The 15,904-nt window shown below is 47.0% G+C and overlaps 1 protein-coding gene across 1 annotated transcript in view; it reads right to left on the bottom strand.

The window, feature by feature from the left end:
• Positions 1 to 15,904, bottom strand: part of ZMYM2 (zinc finger MYM-type containing 2) — a 552,630-nt gene that overhangs the window by 185,158 nt on the left and 351,568 nt on the right. Inside the window, exon 13 of the mRNA XM_030202393.1 lies at positions 11,905 to 12,077. Within this exon, the coding sequence (XP_030058253.1) occupies positions 11,905 to 12,077 (173 nt within the window). The remainder of the gene's footprint in view (positions 1 to 11,904; positions 12,078 to 15,904) is intronic.

Below are 15,904 nucleotides of genomic sequence, written 5' to 3'. Positions count from 1 at the left end.
TGGTCTAAAATAAAGAATATTGAAGCTGCCCACTGAGATCAAGGGCATCAAAGATAGCCCAAAATGGCAAAAATGCTTTTTATACAACTTTGAACGCTTATAATTTTTCAACCAATGAAGGAAAGTGCTGCAAATTGGAATGCCTCATTACAGCCCGTGCATTTAGTACACCTACCAAAAAATCAACCTGAAAGGGCCAACTAGTTTAGAACTACAGCAGCCTCAACATCGCTGTAAATTGATTTTTGCCGTTGTTTTGGCAAAGTTTGAGCCTAAACCATTCAAAAGTACGAGGGACTAGGAACATTGGGGTTTTGCCGGTCATTAAGCCCTAAAGTAGTGCAGGTTCTCCAAATATCCCCCTTGTACACTAAAACTACCTCCAGTTTACAGCTTCTGGAAGTTGGCCCAAAATGTCATTTTTGCTCAGGCGACATTTTGCAACCCTTACTTGAGGTCCCCCTAGAACCTCCAATTTTTAGTCTTTTTGAACTAAAATTTTGCACAGCTTAGTTTTTTTTATCATAAAGAAACTATGTACCAAATTTCATCAAAATCTGAGATGGTGAGGTGGGGACGACCTTTAAAACTGGTCCACTTGACACGGAATGACTATACCTTGGGCAGTGGTTCTGGATGCAACATCAAAAGAATCGTAAGCACCCCTGGACAGGAATTTATGACACGCCTTCTGCTGCTTGACCACCTCCTGAAAAGGCTTAGCCTGCTCCGGAAGGAGCTTATCAACCAAGTCCGCCAGTTGCTTCACCGTGTTCCTCAAGTGAATGCTCGTGTAGAGCTGGTAAGACTGAATTTTGGCCACGAACATAGAGGCCTGATACGCCTTTCTCCCAAAAGAGTCCAGGGTTCTAGATTCTCTCCCCATGGGCGCCGAGGCAAAGTCTCTAGAACTCATGGCTCTCGAGAGCGGAATCCACAACCATAGAGTTGTGAGGTAACTGCGACTTCATCAGCTCAGGTTCTCCGTGAACCCGATATTGGGACTCAGCTTTCTTGGGAATGGTGGCATTACTTAGTGGTTTCATCCAGTTCTGCATAAGAGTCTCCTTGAGCACATTATGCAAAGGAACCATGGATGACTCCTTAGGTGGCGAAGGATAGTCAAGGACCTCAAGCATCTCAGTCCTGGGCTCATCCTCAGATACCACAGGGAAGGGAATAGCCACAGACATTTACTGGACAAATGAAGAGAAAGAAAGACTCTCTGGGGGAGAAAGCTTTCTTTCTGGAGAAGGAGTAGGATCAGAGGGAAGACCACAAAACTCCTCAGAAGAGAAATATCTGGGATCTTGCCCTTCATCCCACGAGGCATCCTCCTCGGTATCGGACAAGAGTTCCTTAACTGCAGTCCGAAACCGGGCCCGTCTCGACGCCGAGGAACCGTGTCCTCGATGGTGATGTTGAGAAGTCGACTCCCATACCAGCGGCAATGAAGCTCCCTCCAGCGATGTAGACGGGGAGTCGACCTGGGTGGCAGCCGAGGCCGATGCCGCAGGTGGCACCGGCGGCGGAGACCTCACCACAGGCAGAGAGCCAGCTGCCGCTTCCATAGACAGTACGGAGGGCACAAGCACGCCCAGTACTGGAGCAGACTGACGCTGCAACCCTTCCAGAACACCTTGAAGAATGACTCAGATGTGCTCGTCCAGAGTCACTGTCGAGGAAGGCTGTGGGGTTGGTGCAGGAATTGGCATCAGAATCTGTGGAGGTTGGGGAGGCGGTACCGGGCTGCTCGAACACCAACACCTCTTGTATGGAGGGTGAGCGTTCCTCCCGGCGTTGGCGCTTCACAGGTGCCGAATCCTTTGACGCCCCGGAGCTCCCGGCACCGTGCTTGGAAGGAGACCGATGACAATGCTTCTTCGCCTTTGCTCGATGCACGTCATTGATACTCCTCGGTACCGACGAGGAGGACATGGAATCCACACGCCTCCTCAGGGTCGGGTCCAAGAGTGGTCAGTACCGGTGGGCCTGCACAGCAAGAGTCTTCGAGACAGATGGAGACCCACTCAACGGCCATGGACGATGACCTAGTCGTGAGAACAAGCAGCCTGCTTGTCCTCAGAGAATAAGATAATCCAGCTGAAGTTATACTGGGAATATACATAGCCAGAAGTGTACATAACCACTTACAGTTAAAAATTTTATCATTTAAATACCTAATATAAACGTTTTTAAGCGTTTTAATTATTTCACTGTTTCCAACCTAATTTCTGTTGGTAAAACATTCCAAATCTTTGCAGATTGATAAGGAATAATTAGAGAATGGACACGCTTGTATCCGATACCAACAACAGACTTTTCCTGGAGGAAGAATATGAATGGCATTGGGCGAGGGTTGTGAAATTGCTAGCATAATGAAAATAGATCTTCCCATGAAAATGGAACATTGCCTCCTACATGTGCGGCCCCAGGGTACTAAAAAATATGCATTTCAACTGGCCACACAGATATTGGTGGCCAGCAAATTGTGCTTGGCAGCGGCTTGAGCAACAAACTTTGCCGGGACTACGGGTGATCCTACGGAAAGTGGACTATATCCAGCTGATGTCCAAGCTAACAGCAATGCGACAAGGTCACCTGATAGTGTATCATCATGTTTGGGATCCATAAACTGAGTGGTCGGCGCAGTCCGACCCTACCTTGCCAATTGTTTAGGGGGGAGGGTGAGGGGAAGTGGGAAGGGGGACATACAAGGGGGTTAAAGAGTAGCAAAAAGCAAAGTTTTGATATTTGAAGTTGGAAGTATTTATACTGTGTGTTTGCACTCATTTTTGTATGCTATGTTTATACTCAATAAATATACATAAACTGCAAAAAAAAAAAAAAAAAAAAAAAAAAAAAAAGAGAGAAAGAAGAGAGATGCACACTGGAAAAAAAAAAAAAAAAAAAAAAAAAAAGAATATGAATGGCAAAGGTGCAGAACCATGAATACTACTGAATATTAACATATACAATTTTAAACAGTGTTCATGCTTTTATAGGAAGCCAATGCAGTTGTCTCAACAACAGAGTTGCTTTTTCCCCGTTTGTTTGCCTGGAAGATCAATCTAGCTGTAGTATTCTGCAGTGTCTGAAGTCTCCTACATAACATCCTTGAATAACCAACAAGTAATTACAATAATCCAATTTGCTAATTATAAGAGTGGTGAACTATTAAACTGAACTGGGTAAAAAGAAGTTATTTTCTTATTCTGCGCAATGCCTCAATTTCCAGAGAATCTGATTGGTCACTTGAGCAACATGATACTCAAAATTAAGCATAGGATCAAAGGAGAGTCAAGCACTTTCAATGTTTCATTTTCAAGCACAATTTCTTTAAAGGGAGTGCATTATCTGTAAGTGGTGTCAGTTTCTAGTCAGATCATTTCTGTTTTATCAGCATTTAGCTTAGACAATAAATTTCGCGACCCACTCCAAAAAATAATACAAATTTCCATCTCAGGGGAAAATCTCTTTCCTAAAATTTAATAGAATGAAATACATGTGAGAAAATGTCATTAATAATATGGAGTTTGAAAAGTGCCACATCAGACTGGAGGTTCTAAAGAAATACAATCCTCCATCAAAATAAAAATGGCCATGCCTTTCTATGGTAGGAGTTCTAACTTCTGCAGCATTGAAACTGATACAGTGAAACATAGAACTTGGGACTTGCTCCTTTCAAACTGCCTCTCTCCTCTGGCAGGGCCCTGAAGGAGCATGTTGGAGAGCCTGGTCACAGCCTAAGCCAGGTTCATCTGGATGCTCCAGATGAACGGAAGCAAAAGGCAGAGAATTTCAGACAAGGTGGAAGGACAGGCACAATGGAAGCAGAAGCCTGGACGCAATAGATGACATGCAGTAAAATAACACAACTAAGAACAGAAAGCCAACCAACAGCAGTTTAGGAAAAGCAGTGAGCAAAAGTGAAAAAAAAAAAAAAAAAAACAGAACTGGATACAAACCAGCCATGTGACAGTACTACTGGATAGCTTGTTAGACCACCAAGGGTATGCCGAGCCTACTTCCCTATATATAGTAAACACATCCCTTGCTAGTCCAATGGGCTTCCCCTGGGGACTGGGACCTCCTAACAGCTCTATTCAAAGGTTCTAGGGTATGGATTTCTCAACCCAGTCCTCAGGGTACACCTGCCAGTCAGGTTTTAATGATACCCACAGTGAATATGCATATGACAGATCTGCATAGAATGGAAGTGGTGCATGCAAATTTATATCATGCATATTCATCTGCTCTAGGGATTCTCAAGGATATGTAGTTATGGCTCACCCATAGACCAACAGTCTACAGAGACATGGGGTCCCAAGTTCAAACTCTGGCATTTAACACCCTGTTCTCTACTCTTCCAACTCCTCTCCCATGACTGCCCTTATCACCTCACAAACTACTCCAGAACACCTCAAAACTGCCCAAACCATCAAAAGCTTCCTCTGCAACTGCCCCACCATTCTACAAACTGCTCCCACAACCAAAAAATACTTACCTCCAAAACTACCTTGCAATTGTCTTAAATCAGAAGAACTACACTTGCAACAACCCACCATCCCACAAGCCCGTATATCTGTCCCACCACTCAACAAATTGCCCCCAGCCCAATTCTATCACCTTCATAACTATACCACAAGCTGCTCCACTCCCTAAAAAGTAGCCCACCACTCTCCCACCAAGCAGCAAACTACCCCACCCACCAAAAGCTACAACTGCCCTACTTCCTAAACCTAATCTCCCTACAACTGCTCCACCACCCCCTCCAATCTTCACCCTTTCCCACAACTATCCCTATTCACAAACTGGCACATCGCTTTCACCTAAGCCCACATACAACACATATGCAGAGAACTCAGATAAGCACAAAAAAACACATCAGAAAGAACTCCCTACATTTCAATTTATTCAAATAATATATATTTTGTTTTCTTTGCTATTTCTACTGTGATACTTTGAGTGAATTGCACTGCTTTCTTATTGGTTGCTATGTGACAACTAGAATATGTTGCCGTGGGCAGGAGAGAAGGTGCTATAACCCACTGGAGGTTGCCTGTTCACTACTGGGAACTCACAGCCTGCCCGAGGTTGTTTGCATCAACCGCTGCAGCTCCATCCTTACCCTGTGGAGAGTGAAGACTGCCTATCTTGATCTTAAGTTCTTCAATACTGAAGCTTCACATTGGACATAAAAAAAACCCCAACTTTGAGCAGGTAGCTATGGGTGGGCCCTTCTCCCCTGCCTTGTTTCCTGCTGCTCAAGAGTCAGGAGCCTCCGCTACAACTGCAGCTTCCCTTAACTCTGTCTCTATCCAGCCAAGGTAAAAAAAATAAAATTAAAGTTTTGTAATGCTGGTGGGCTTCTGGGTGGGGAACTGCCAGATTGGGAAGGGAGGGGAGATGCCATCATGCCAGACAATAGAGGAGGGGGAGGGCAGGAGAGGATTGTTGCTGGGCTACAAAGAGGAATGGTGGGGTAGGGAAGGACAGTGGCTCCCAGTAGAAAAAAGGTAAACATGGTTAGATACTTGTTGTTTATCATTTGCTATCGTTTTTTAAAAAATATATGTTTAACCATATGGGAATATGTTAATTTACTGTGTTCACTGCTGTGATACAAATGTTATTAGAACATATCATATTTAATAAAGACAAAGTTTGTAGTCTTAGTACTTTTTACTCAAAAGTATATGGGAAAATTAGGTTCTTACCTTGGTAATTTTCTTTCCTTTAGTCATAGCAGATGAAGCCATTACGTATGGGTTATGTCCATCAACCAGGAGGGGAGATAGAGAGCACTCAAACTTTCACAGTGCCCTCTTGGCCAGCTAGCTCCACTGCCTCTTCAGAATTTGAAGCTTCCAAAGCAGTATGGCAAACCGCAATGGGAATCACAAGAGCTTTCCTCACAGCGAACGATGGCCCATCACAAGGGCATGAACTCAGAAAGGAGGGAATGCACATCCTCCTGGAGGGAATGAACTCATCCTCCTATTTAAAGAACTGGAGGGGAACACACGCGCCTCCTGGAGAGAATCAACACATCCTCCAAAAAAAAACATGCTGGAGGGAATGAACACATCCTCCTAAATTTAAACTGAACATGAATCCTGAAGATTGTTTTCCAACTTTCTCCCAAGGAAGGAACTTCAGGAAATTAGAACAGAACCTGAAAAACAGATTCACAGCATACAGACAATCATACAGGGAGGGCTCATGGCTTCATCTGCTATGACTAAAGGAAAGAAAATTACCAAGGTAAGAACCTAATTTTCCCTTCCTTGTCATCAAGCAGATGAAGCCATTATGTATGGGATGTAACAAAGCAATCCCTAGATAGGGTGGGAACAAGCCACACCACGCGCTAGCACTTGTGCACCAAAACGCGCATCCCTCCTGGCAGCCACATCCAGCCTGTAATGTCGGGCAAAGGAGAGCTTAGAAGCCCATGTTGCTGCACTGCATATCTCTTGAAGAGAGAGTGCTCCAGTTTCAGCCCAAGAGGAAGAAATCGCTCTAGTAGAATGTGCCTTAAAGGCTACAGGCGGAACCCTGCCGGCCAGCAGATAAGCTGAAAAGATAGTTTCTTTGAGCCAGCGGGGCAATAGTGGCTTTAGACGCTGGAGACCCTCTGCGAGAACCGGATAGCAAAACAAACAGATGATCAGAAGTCCTGAAAGAGTTAGTAACTCGCAGATACTGCAGCAGAGTCCTGCGCACATCCAAAAGGTGCAGCTGCCCAAAAGATTCTGGAAACTCTTCCTCTAAAAAAGAGGGCAAGAAAATAGGCTGGTTTAGGTGAAAGGCTGAAACCACCTTAGGCATAAAGGAAGGCACGGTCTGAACCATGACTCCGGACTCTGAAAATTGCAGAAATGGGTCTCTACAGGACAGCGCCAGAAAAACGGCCTTCAGTGTCAAATCTTTCTCCGATGCGCGCCGAAGCGGCTCAAAAGGAGATGCCTGCAGGGTTTTCAAAACTAGCCCCAGGTTCCAAGCTGGACAGGGTGCTCGCACTGGAGGTCGGAGCCGAAGCACCCCTCTAAGAAACCGTGCCACATCTGGGTGAGCAGCCAAAGACACGTCTTCCACCTTACCACGAAGGGAGGCCAACGCTGCCACCTGCACCCGCAGGGAATTATAGGCCAAGCCTTTTTGTACACCTTCCTGCAAAAAGTCCAGAATCGGCGAGACAGGAGCCCGCATTGGAGCAATGACTCTGGAAGCACACCAAGACTTAAACAGGCACCAAATCCTGGCATAAGCCACGGAAGTGGACCGCTTGCGGGCTTGCAGGAGTGGAAATAACTTTATTGGAATAACCTTTATCCCTCAATTGCACCCTCTCAATAGCCATGCCGTAAGACCAAAGCGGCCGGCATCCTCCATGGCTACCGGTCCCTGAGTCAACAGGTTCGGTACCAGAGGTAACGGCAGAGGAGCCTCCAGGAGCATCTGTCGGAGGTCTGCATACCAAGGTCTCCTTGGCCAATCCGGGGCGATGAGGACCACTTCTCCTGGGTGCAGCCGAATCCGCAAGAGCAGGCGCCCTATCAAGGGCCATGGGGGAAAACACATAAAGTAGACCCGGAGGTCAGGGTTGAGCCAAGGCATCCAACCCCGCCGAGCGAGGATCGTCTGCTGAAGAAGCACGGGACTTTGGTATTGGCACTTGTCGCCATTAGATCCATCACGGGCTTGCCCCATTTGGCACAGATCTGCAGGAAAACTTCGGCTGCCAGATTCCATTCTGCTGGATCGATCTGATGCCTGCTCAGATAATCGGCCTGCACATTGCTCTGACCTGCAATATGAGCTGCCGACAGACACTGAAGATGCAGCTCGGCCCAGTGGCAAATCAGTTCGGCCTGCGCGGCTAGTGCTCTGCACCTTGTTCCGCCTTGTCGATTTATATAGGCCACCGTTGTCGTGTTGTCCGACATCACTCTGACAGCCAATCCTTCCAGGGTCACTTGAAAGGCCAGAAGCGCCTGAAACACCGCTTTCAACTCTAGGCGGTTGATGGACCACTCCGACTCCTCGGGTGTCCATAGACCCTGGGCATGCTTCCCCTTGCAGTGTGCGCCCCAGCCCTTCAGGCTGGCATCTGTTACCACCAGGCACCAAACAGGGAGCGTCAGCGGCATTCCTCGCCGCAGCATGCTGTCCGAGAGCCACCACTCCATGCTGAGTCGGGCCGCAGGGAGCCAAGTAAGTCTGCATTGGTAATCCTGAGAAATAGGAGACCATCTCCGGAGTAGGGAATACTGTAGAGGTCTCAGGTGCGCTCTCGCCCAGGGTACCACTTCCATCGATCCCAGCAGCTGGACAAAGTCCCAAGCTCGCGGGCGGGGCATCCTCAGGAGCAGATGGACCTGATTCTGAAGCTTGCACTGCCTATGCTCAGGAAAAAAACACATAGCCCAAGACTGTGTCGAACCTGGCCCCCAAAAACTCTAGAGATTGTGAAGGGGACAGGTGACTTTTGGCCATATTGACGACCCAGCCTAGAGATTGCAGTACTGAGACCACTCTGGCTGTAGCTTGTAAGCTCTCTGTTGCAGAGTCTGCTCTGAGCCAGTCGTCTAGGTACGGGTGAACCCTGATACCTTCTCGCCTGAGAAAAGCAGCTACTACCACCATTACCTTCGAAAAGGTTCGTGGAGCTGTAGCGAGGCCAAAAGGCAAGGCCCTGAACTGGAAATGTTTTCCCAACACCGCAAACCTCAGAAACTTCTTGTGTGGGGGCCAAATCGGTATGTGCAAGTAAGCTTCTTTCAGGTCTAGAGACGTGAGAAACTCTCCTGGCTGTACCGCCGCAATGACGGAGCGCAGGGATTCCATGTGGAAATGCCGTACTCTCAGGGACTTGTTCACTTCTTTTAAGTCCAGAATAGGGCAAAAGGACCCACCTTTTCGCGGCACCACAAAGTAGATGGAGTATCGGCTGCAGCCTTGCTCGGCGGGAAGCACCAGGGTCACTGCCCCTAACTGAATCAGACCTTGTAAAGTCTCCTCCACCGCCGCCCGTTTGACGGCAGAACCGCATCGGGACTCCACAAACACGTCTCTTACTGGGGCGTTGAATTCTATTCTGTATCCATCTCTGATCAGGTCCAGAACCCACTGATCTGAGGAAATCTTGGCCCACTCCTCGACAAAGAGGGAAAGCCGTCCTCCGATGACAGGCATCGAGGAGAGGGCCGGCGCACCATCATTGAGAGGGTCGCCCCTGAACTCCTGGTCTTGAGCCACCGGCTGCGGAACGCTTGTCCGAGCGAAAGGAGTTCCTCTGCTGACCACGGGCACGTGAAGTGAACCCAGCAGAACGCCCCGGGCGGTACCTTCTAGCTTCACGGAAGCGAGGTCTGTACGAGGAGTGGACCGTCTGACCCTTAGAGGAAGGCCTCTGCCTATCTTCGGGCAAGCGCTGGGGTTTTGGATCACCCAGGCCTTTCACAATTTTCTCCAACTCCTCACCAAATAGGAGAAGTCCTTGAAAAAGCAACTTCACCAACCTTTGCTTAGAGGCCATGTCCGCTGCCCAGTGTCGTAGCCACAGACGACGGCGAGCCGCCACTGCTACTGCCATTTGTTTAGCCGAAGCTCTGACAAGGTCATAAAGGGCATCAGCCAGAAAGGACAAGGCCACCTCCATCCGCGGAACCACATCCAAGAAGGGCTCCGCTCCATCTACGGGCTGAGCCACTGCCTGTTGCAGCCAAGCTAGGCAGGCTCTAACAGCATAACAGCTGCATGCAGGCGCCCGAACAGTGAGACCTGCAATTTCAAAGGACCATTTCAATGCTGTTTCCAGCATACGGTCTTGAACATCCTTCAGGGCAACACCTCCTTCAACAGGGAGGGTAGTTCTCTTTGTCACCGCAGTGACTAGGGCATCCACTGTAGGCATTTGAAAACGAGCCATATGTCCCTCACGCAGAGGGTATAACTGCCCCATAGCCCTGGAAACTCTCAAAGGTCCCTCGGGGTCAGCCCACTGAGCCGAAACAAGCTCTAGGATGGAGTCATGCAAAGGGAAGGCCCGAGCAGCTTCCTTGGTACTAGCCATCCTGGGATTACCCGAGGAGGCCATGCCACTGTCAGGATCTTCAATCGAGAGGGCCTGCAGGGTATCTGAAATAAGTGCTGGCAGCTCATCACGGTGGAAAATCCTCACTGCGGAGGGATCATCCAGATCCTGTGGTAAATCTGCACCTGACTCTGGTTCCTCAGACCAAGAACGTCTGTCAGAGTTCTCCGAATCCTCACACCCCGACCACGGGGGGGAAAAAGGTGCACCACAATCTGAAGGGGAATTAACCCTTCTGCGCTTATCTTTAGGCGGAGCATCCGGGAAAAAAGCCTCACTGGGCAGTCCCAGGCCAGAATCCATCGGGGGGTGGGGGGGGTGGGGGGGCAATCAGAGGAGCCTCAGGCGACCCTTGAGGAAGGGCTCTTTTCATCATGTATGCTTTATGCAGCAAAAGCACAAAATCCGGGGAGAAAATCTCACCCTGGGCACCCAAATCCTGTCCGGTGCTAGCCACTCCTGAAATAACCTCATCTCGAGGTGCCCCACCCGGCTCAGGTCTCTCCGTGTCCATGGAGGCCGCGCCATGTGGTGTAAGCAAAATGGCGCCCGCTACCAGCTCAGAGCGGGAAGAAACATCGCTCGCCATGCTCGGGCCGGCTCCTACGCCAGTACAGCACGATTTACAGAGCCCTGCTGCTGATTTGCGCTTGCCACAAGTGGAACAGCGCTTTACATTGTCCGCAGCCATCGCCAAAAAACGGCGGTAAAATCCAAAATGGCGGTTTCGCGCCAAACTCGCCCCGATCACGGGCCCACCCCGGAGAAGTTGTAAAACACTCTTACCTCAAAGGATCTAGTGTACAACTACGATCCTGCTGAAAATCAGGTCAAAAAACCTCTGTTCCAGCGTCTCTGCGTTTAAAAACGCGACTTTTTTTTTTTTTTTTTTAAGCTGTGAGGAAAGCAGAGGTATTGAAGACTCCGGAGACTCAGATGAGTGGGAAAGGCAGGGAAAGGGCGAACCTATATGCTGCATCCACTGTTGATGAGTAAGGACAGGGAAAGCAAGGCAATATGTCCACATCCACAGAGGTATGGGTAAGGCAGGGAAAGGGCTAACCTATGTGCCTTTAAAGTGAAGCTGCTATAGCCTCCAACGGTTAACAACTGGCAAGCCAGGAACCACCTCCCGGCAGATTTTTCTGGAGCTCGAACAAGCTGCAGCCACCCTGCTAGGGGAGATAGAGAATACTGAAGAGGCAGTGGAGCTAGCTGGCCAAGAGGGCACTGTGAAAGTTTGAGTGCTCTCTATCTCCCCTGCTGGTTGATGGACATAACCCATACGTAATGGCTTCATCTGCTTGATGACAAGGAATAGGTGCTTACTTTTTTTTACTGTTACTTGAGTAATTTTTGTATTACTTTTTACTTAAAATATGCTTTTATCTTTACTTTTATTTAAGTACTTAGACCTAGTACTTTAAACACTGTGTGTCAACACACACAGTAACTGCAAATAATTAATGTAAAACTGCACTAGTTGTACCACAGAAAGGTAGTATATCAAATCCCATGGCTCTTTACACAGACGCGTGTGCATACACACCCTCAGACGCGTTTTAATTCTATGAGCTATGCTCTGCATGCTTTCCCCACTTGCACTGGTATATCAAAACCCCTTGAATTAAAACAAAATCAAGCCTTCTACTGTCATTTTCTTTTTACATAAAATTAGAAAGAACCTAAGTTTCAACTGTAAGTGGTATTTAGCCAGAGGAAGTTAAAGGCCTTGAAAAGCTTATAGAAACAAATTCTACAATGTTTTAGACATGAAATTAACTGAAGAATTTCAGATTTACCTTATAATACCATTCTTGAAACTTTGTACTGCATTCCTCGCTACAGAAATCTCGCACAGAACCGTCAAATTCCTTTGTTGCTCCTTTCTTACACAACTGAAAGCAGTAGTTGCAAGTAACACATTTCAGTCCTAAGCGTCGTGCAAAATCCTGTTTATACAGCAGCTTACAGCCTAGAAAATTTAAATTGCATCTTATGAAAAACAATTTTCACATACGCCAAAAATAAATTCTAATTTATTCTAAAAATTCATGAACAGTATTTCTAAGCACCAATAAAAATATATATACATGAGAGAGAGAGAGAGAGAGAAAGAGTGAAAGAAAAGACTTTTTAAACAAAAATACTAGGATTGAGCAACATATTGGAAAAATACTGACCTTCCACTTTTAAATCTTAGTGGATACAGAAATTGAAATGGCTAGTGTTTAAAGAAAGTTTGTATAAAAATGAAGAATTCACAAACAACTTTTGCCATTTCTGTTATTCATCGTTCTCATGAATGGATCATTTATCACAAGCTAACAAATCAAAATCTCTGGCTAAGAGAACATTTTTGACCTGAAATCAACCCCAGACTACAAGGAATCAGATAGATTAAAACAAATATTTCTTTGCTTATGATAAAGAGCTTGGTGGAGGTGTCGTATAGGAAGATATCCATGATGGGGGAAAAAAGTGGATGTTATATATTTAGAGACCAGCGAGATGCTATGAACCAAGGCGTGAGACTTCTCATAAATCCCAATATATATGGAAGTAATTTTTGATGTTGAGTGGTTCCATATATATTTACTAAGATTGATCAGAAGTGTCTTTTTGGCTGATAGCCTCTTCCTGGTTTCTCCACATGGTTGTATAGAAGAGGGTTGCTTCTGCTTTTGGGTTTACCATATGAAAAAGCTCAAATCAGTAGCATAAGGTTCAACACAGATCCATGTACGATGCTACACTGATACAACAGGCCTGCACATTCTATTCTAAAATGATCAGGGAGAATGAGCCCTCAGCAACAAAGGCAGGGCCTTGAATGCCAGAACATAAGACAAATTAATTGCTTCCTTGAGCCATTGCACAATCATAACACCTTAGAAGCCGAAGCATCTCTATCAGGGCCTGAGAATAAAACAAAAATGTGATTCAACCGCCGAAAAACTCATTACTAACTTCCAGATAATGCAAGAGGACACAGCAAACATCCAGGGTCCATAGGGAGCAAAATTCTTTGCCAAAGTCCTCCCTAGCACAGAAAGGCAAACACACCATTTGGTTTAAATTAAAGAAAGAAACCACTTTGGGCAGAAAGGAGTGTACTGGCCTGACTGTGACCCCTATGTTCAAAATCCTCCTTGCAGAAACGATGGGAACAACAAAAACAAAAAGACGACTTAAGTGTGACATCCATAAAGGAGGTATGCCGAAGAGGCTCATATTGGGCGCTCTGCAGCGACTTCAGAACCAAGTTCAGATCCCATTCAAGACGGTGAGAATGAAGAAGAGGCTTAAGATGAACAATGTCCAGATGGGCCACCAGGGAAGAATGGAAGAGCTGGCTTTCAAAACAAGCCAAGGCAGCAACCTAGACTCACAGAGTGCTGTAGGCAAAACCCTTTAAGTCCTCCTAAAGGAAAACTAGGATGTGAGGCAATGACGCCTGAAGCGGGGAAATAACTCGCTCGGAGTGCCAGGCTTCAAAAACCTGCCAGATTCTCACATAAGTGGAAGATGTAGAGCACTTCCTGGCGTGAAGTAAGGTAGCAATGATATCCTCCGGGTGATCCTTCTTCCTCAATTTTAACCACTCAAGATCCAGGCTGCAAAACCAAAGAGGAATGGATCTTCCATGAGATTCGACTCTGAAGGAGACCCCTGACCAGAGGAAAACAAAAGGGATGGTCTACCATAAGGGGACCAAGTCCGCTTACGACAGCCTCTGAGGACAATCTGGGGCCTCCAGAATCACCTGACTGGGATGCAGCATGATGCGATGCAGCATTCTGCCTATCATCGGGGGAGGGGAAAATGTAGAGGTCGAACTCTAACCACAGCTGCATTAACACAACCAGGTTTTTGGAACCAAAATCAGAATCGCCGTACCTCACATTGTACTGGGACAAAATCAGATCAAACACCAGAGTTCCCCAAATAAACGCCTTGTCTGAAAGATATCGCTTGCCTGGGTACACAGAATTCTGGCTCAGAATGTGAGCTTCTGAAAGTTAGAGGGACATGCCACAACACCCAATGAAACAGCAAGCTGTCTTCCAGAGCTAGAGGAGAACACTGCGCCCCTCTTTGCCTGTTGATTAAGCCACAGCTGTCATGTTATCTCACATGATCCTCAATGGATGGACCCTGCAGACTTGTCTAAAAGTCCAGCAAAGTCAGATGAACTGCCCTTAGTTCCAGGTGATTAATAGGCCACTGAGATTCGAACTGGGACCACATGCCCTGTGCTTTGAGATGAAGGCCTCGGGCACTCCAGCCGGATAGACTCGTATCCGTGGTCACCACCAACCAGGAGAGGGATGCCAATGAAATTCAATGCACAGCTTGTCCATCCACAGCCACAAAGACAAGTGAGGAACGCCCAATGAGACATGCCCTGGTCATACTTCTGTGAAATGGGAGACCAGCGGCATAGAAGGGAAGGCTGGAGAGGACATATGTAGCCCTTGCCTATGGAACCACCTCCAGTGGCCACCATGGAGCCCAGTACATAAGTACATAAGTAGTGCCATACTGGGAAAGACCAAAGGTCCATCTAGCCCAGCATCCTGTCACCGACAGTGGCCAATCCAGGTCAAGGGCACCTGGCACGCTCCCCAAACGTAAAAACATTCCAGACAAGTTATACCTAAAAATGCGGAATTTTTCCAAGTCCATTTAATAGCGGTCTATGGACTTGTCCTTTAGGAATCTATCTAACCCCTTTTTAAACTCCGTCAAGCTAACCGCCCGTACCACGTTCTCCGGCAACGAATTCCAGAGTCTAATTACATGTTGGGTGAAGAAAAATTTTCTCCGATTCGTTTTAAATTTACCACACTGTAGCTTCAACTCATGCCCTCTAGTCCTAGTATTTTTGGATAGCGTGAACAGTCGCTTCACATCCACCCGATCCATTCCACTCATTATTTTATACACTTCTATCATATCTCCCCTCAGCCGTCTCTTCTCCAAGCTGAAAAGCCCTAGCCTTCTCAGCCTCTCTTCATAGGAAAGTCGTCTCATCCCCACTATCATTTTCGTCGCCCTTCGCTGTACCTTTTCCAATTCTACTATATCTTTTTTGAGATACGGAGACCAGTACTGAACACAATACTCCAGGTGCGGTCGCACCATGGAGCGATACAACGGCATTATAACATCCGCACACCTGGACTCCATACCCTTCCTAATAACACCCAACATTCTATTCGCTTTCCTAGCCGCAGCAGCACACTGAGCAGAAGTACCTGAACATAATCCTAGACCTTTGGCGCGGGAGCCTACACCAAGCGCTGCACTTGAGATTGCAGCTTCTCCCGCAGGGAAAATGGAAGGAACACCTTCTCCTGATGGGTGTCAAACTAAACCCTCAAACTTTCCAGGTCCTGGGAACGAACCAAGTGACACTCTAAAGTTGATGACCCAGCTCAAGGACTACAGCAGCACGAACGCTCTGGCCCATCACTCGAGTACTCTCCAGAAGGGAAGAGGCCTGATCAACCAGTCTTCCAGATACAGGTGGACCTGTACGCCTTCTCGACACTGAGGCCACCACTACCACTATGATCTTGGAATAGGTCCTGGGGGATCTTATGTAGTATAAAGGGCACTGCACAAAACTGAAAGTGGCAACCGAGGTTCACAAAATGAAGAAAGTGCAGATGGGCAGGCCAGATAGGGATGTGGAAGTAAGTTTCCATAAGGTCCAGGGAGGTCAGAAACATCACAATCACATGGCCACTATAACTGAACGAATTGTCTCCATTTAAAAATGACTCAATCTGAGTG

The sequence above is a fragment of the Microcaecilia unicolor genome, chromosome 4 (genome assembly GCF_901765095.1).
Source record: "Microcaecilia unicolor chromosome 4, aMicUni1.1, whole genome shotgun sequence".
In the NCBI taxonomy this organism is placed as follows: Eukaryota; Metazoa; Chordata; class Amphibia; order Gymnophiona; family Siphonopidae; genus Microcaecilia; species Microcaecilia unicolor.
This window is presented reverse-complemented; position numbering and strand designations above follow the sequence as displayed.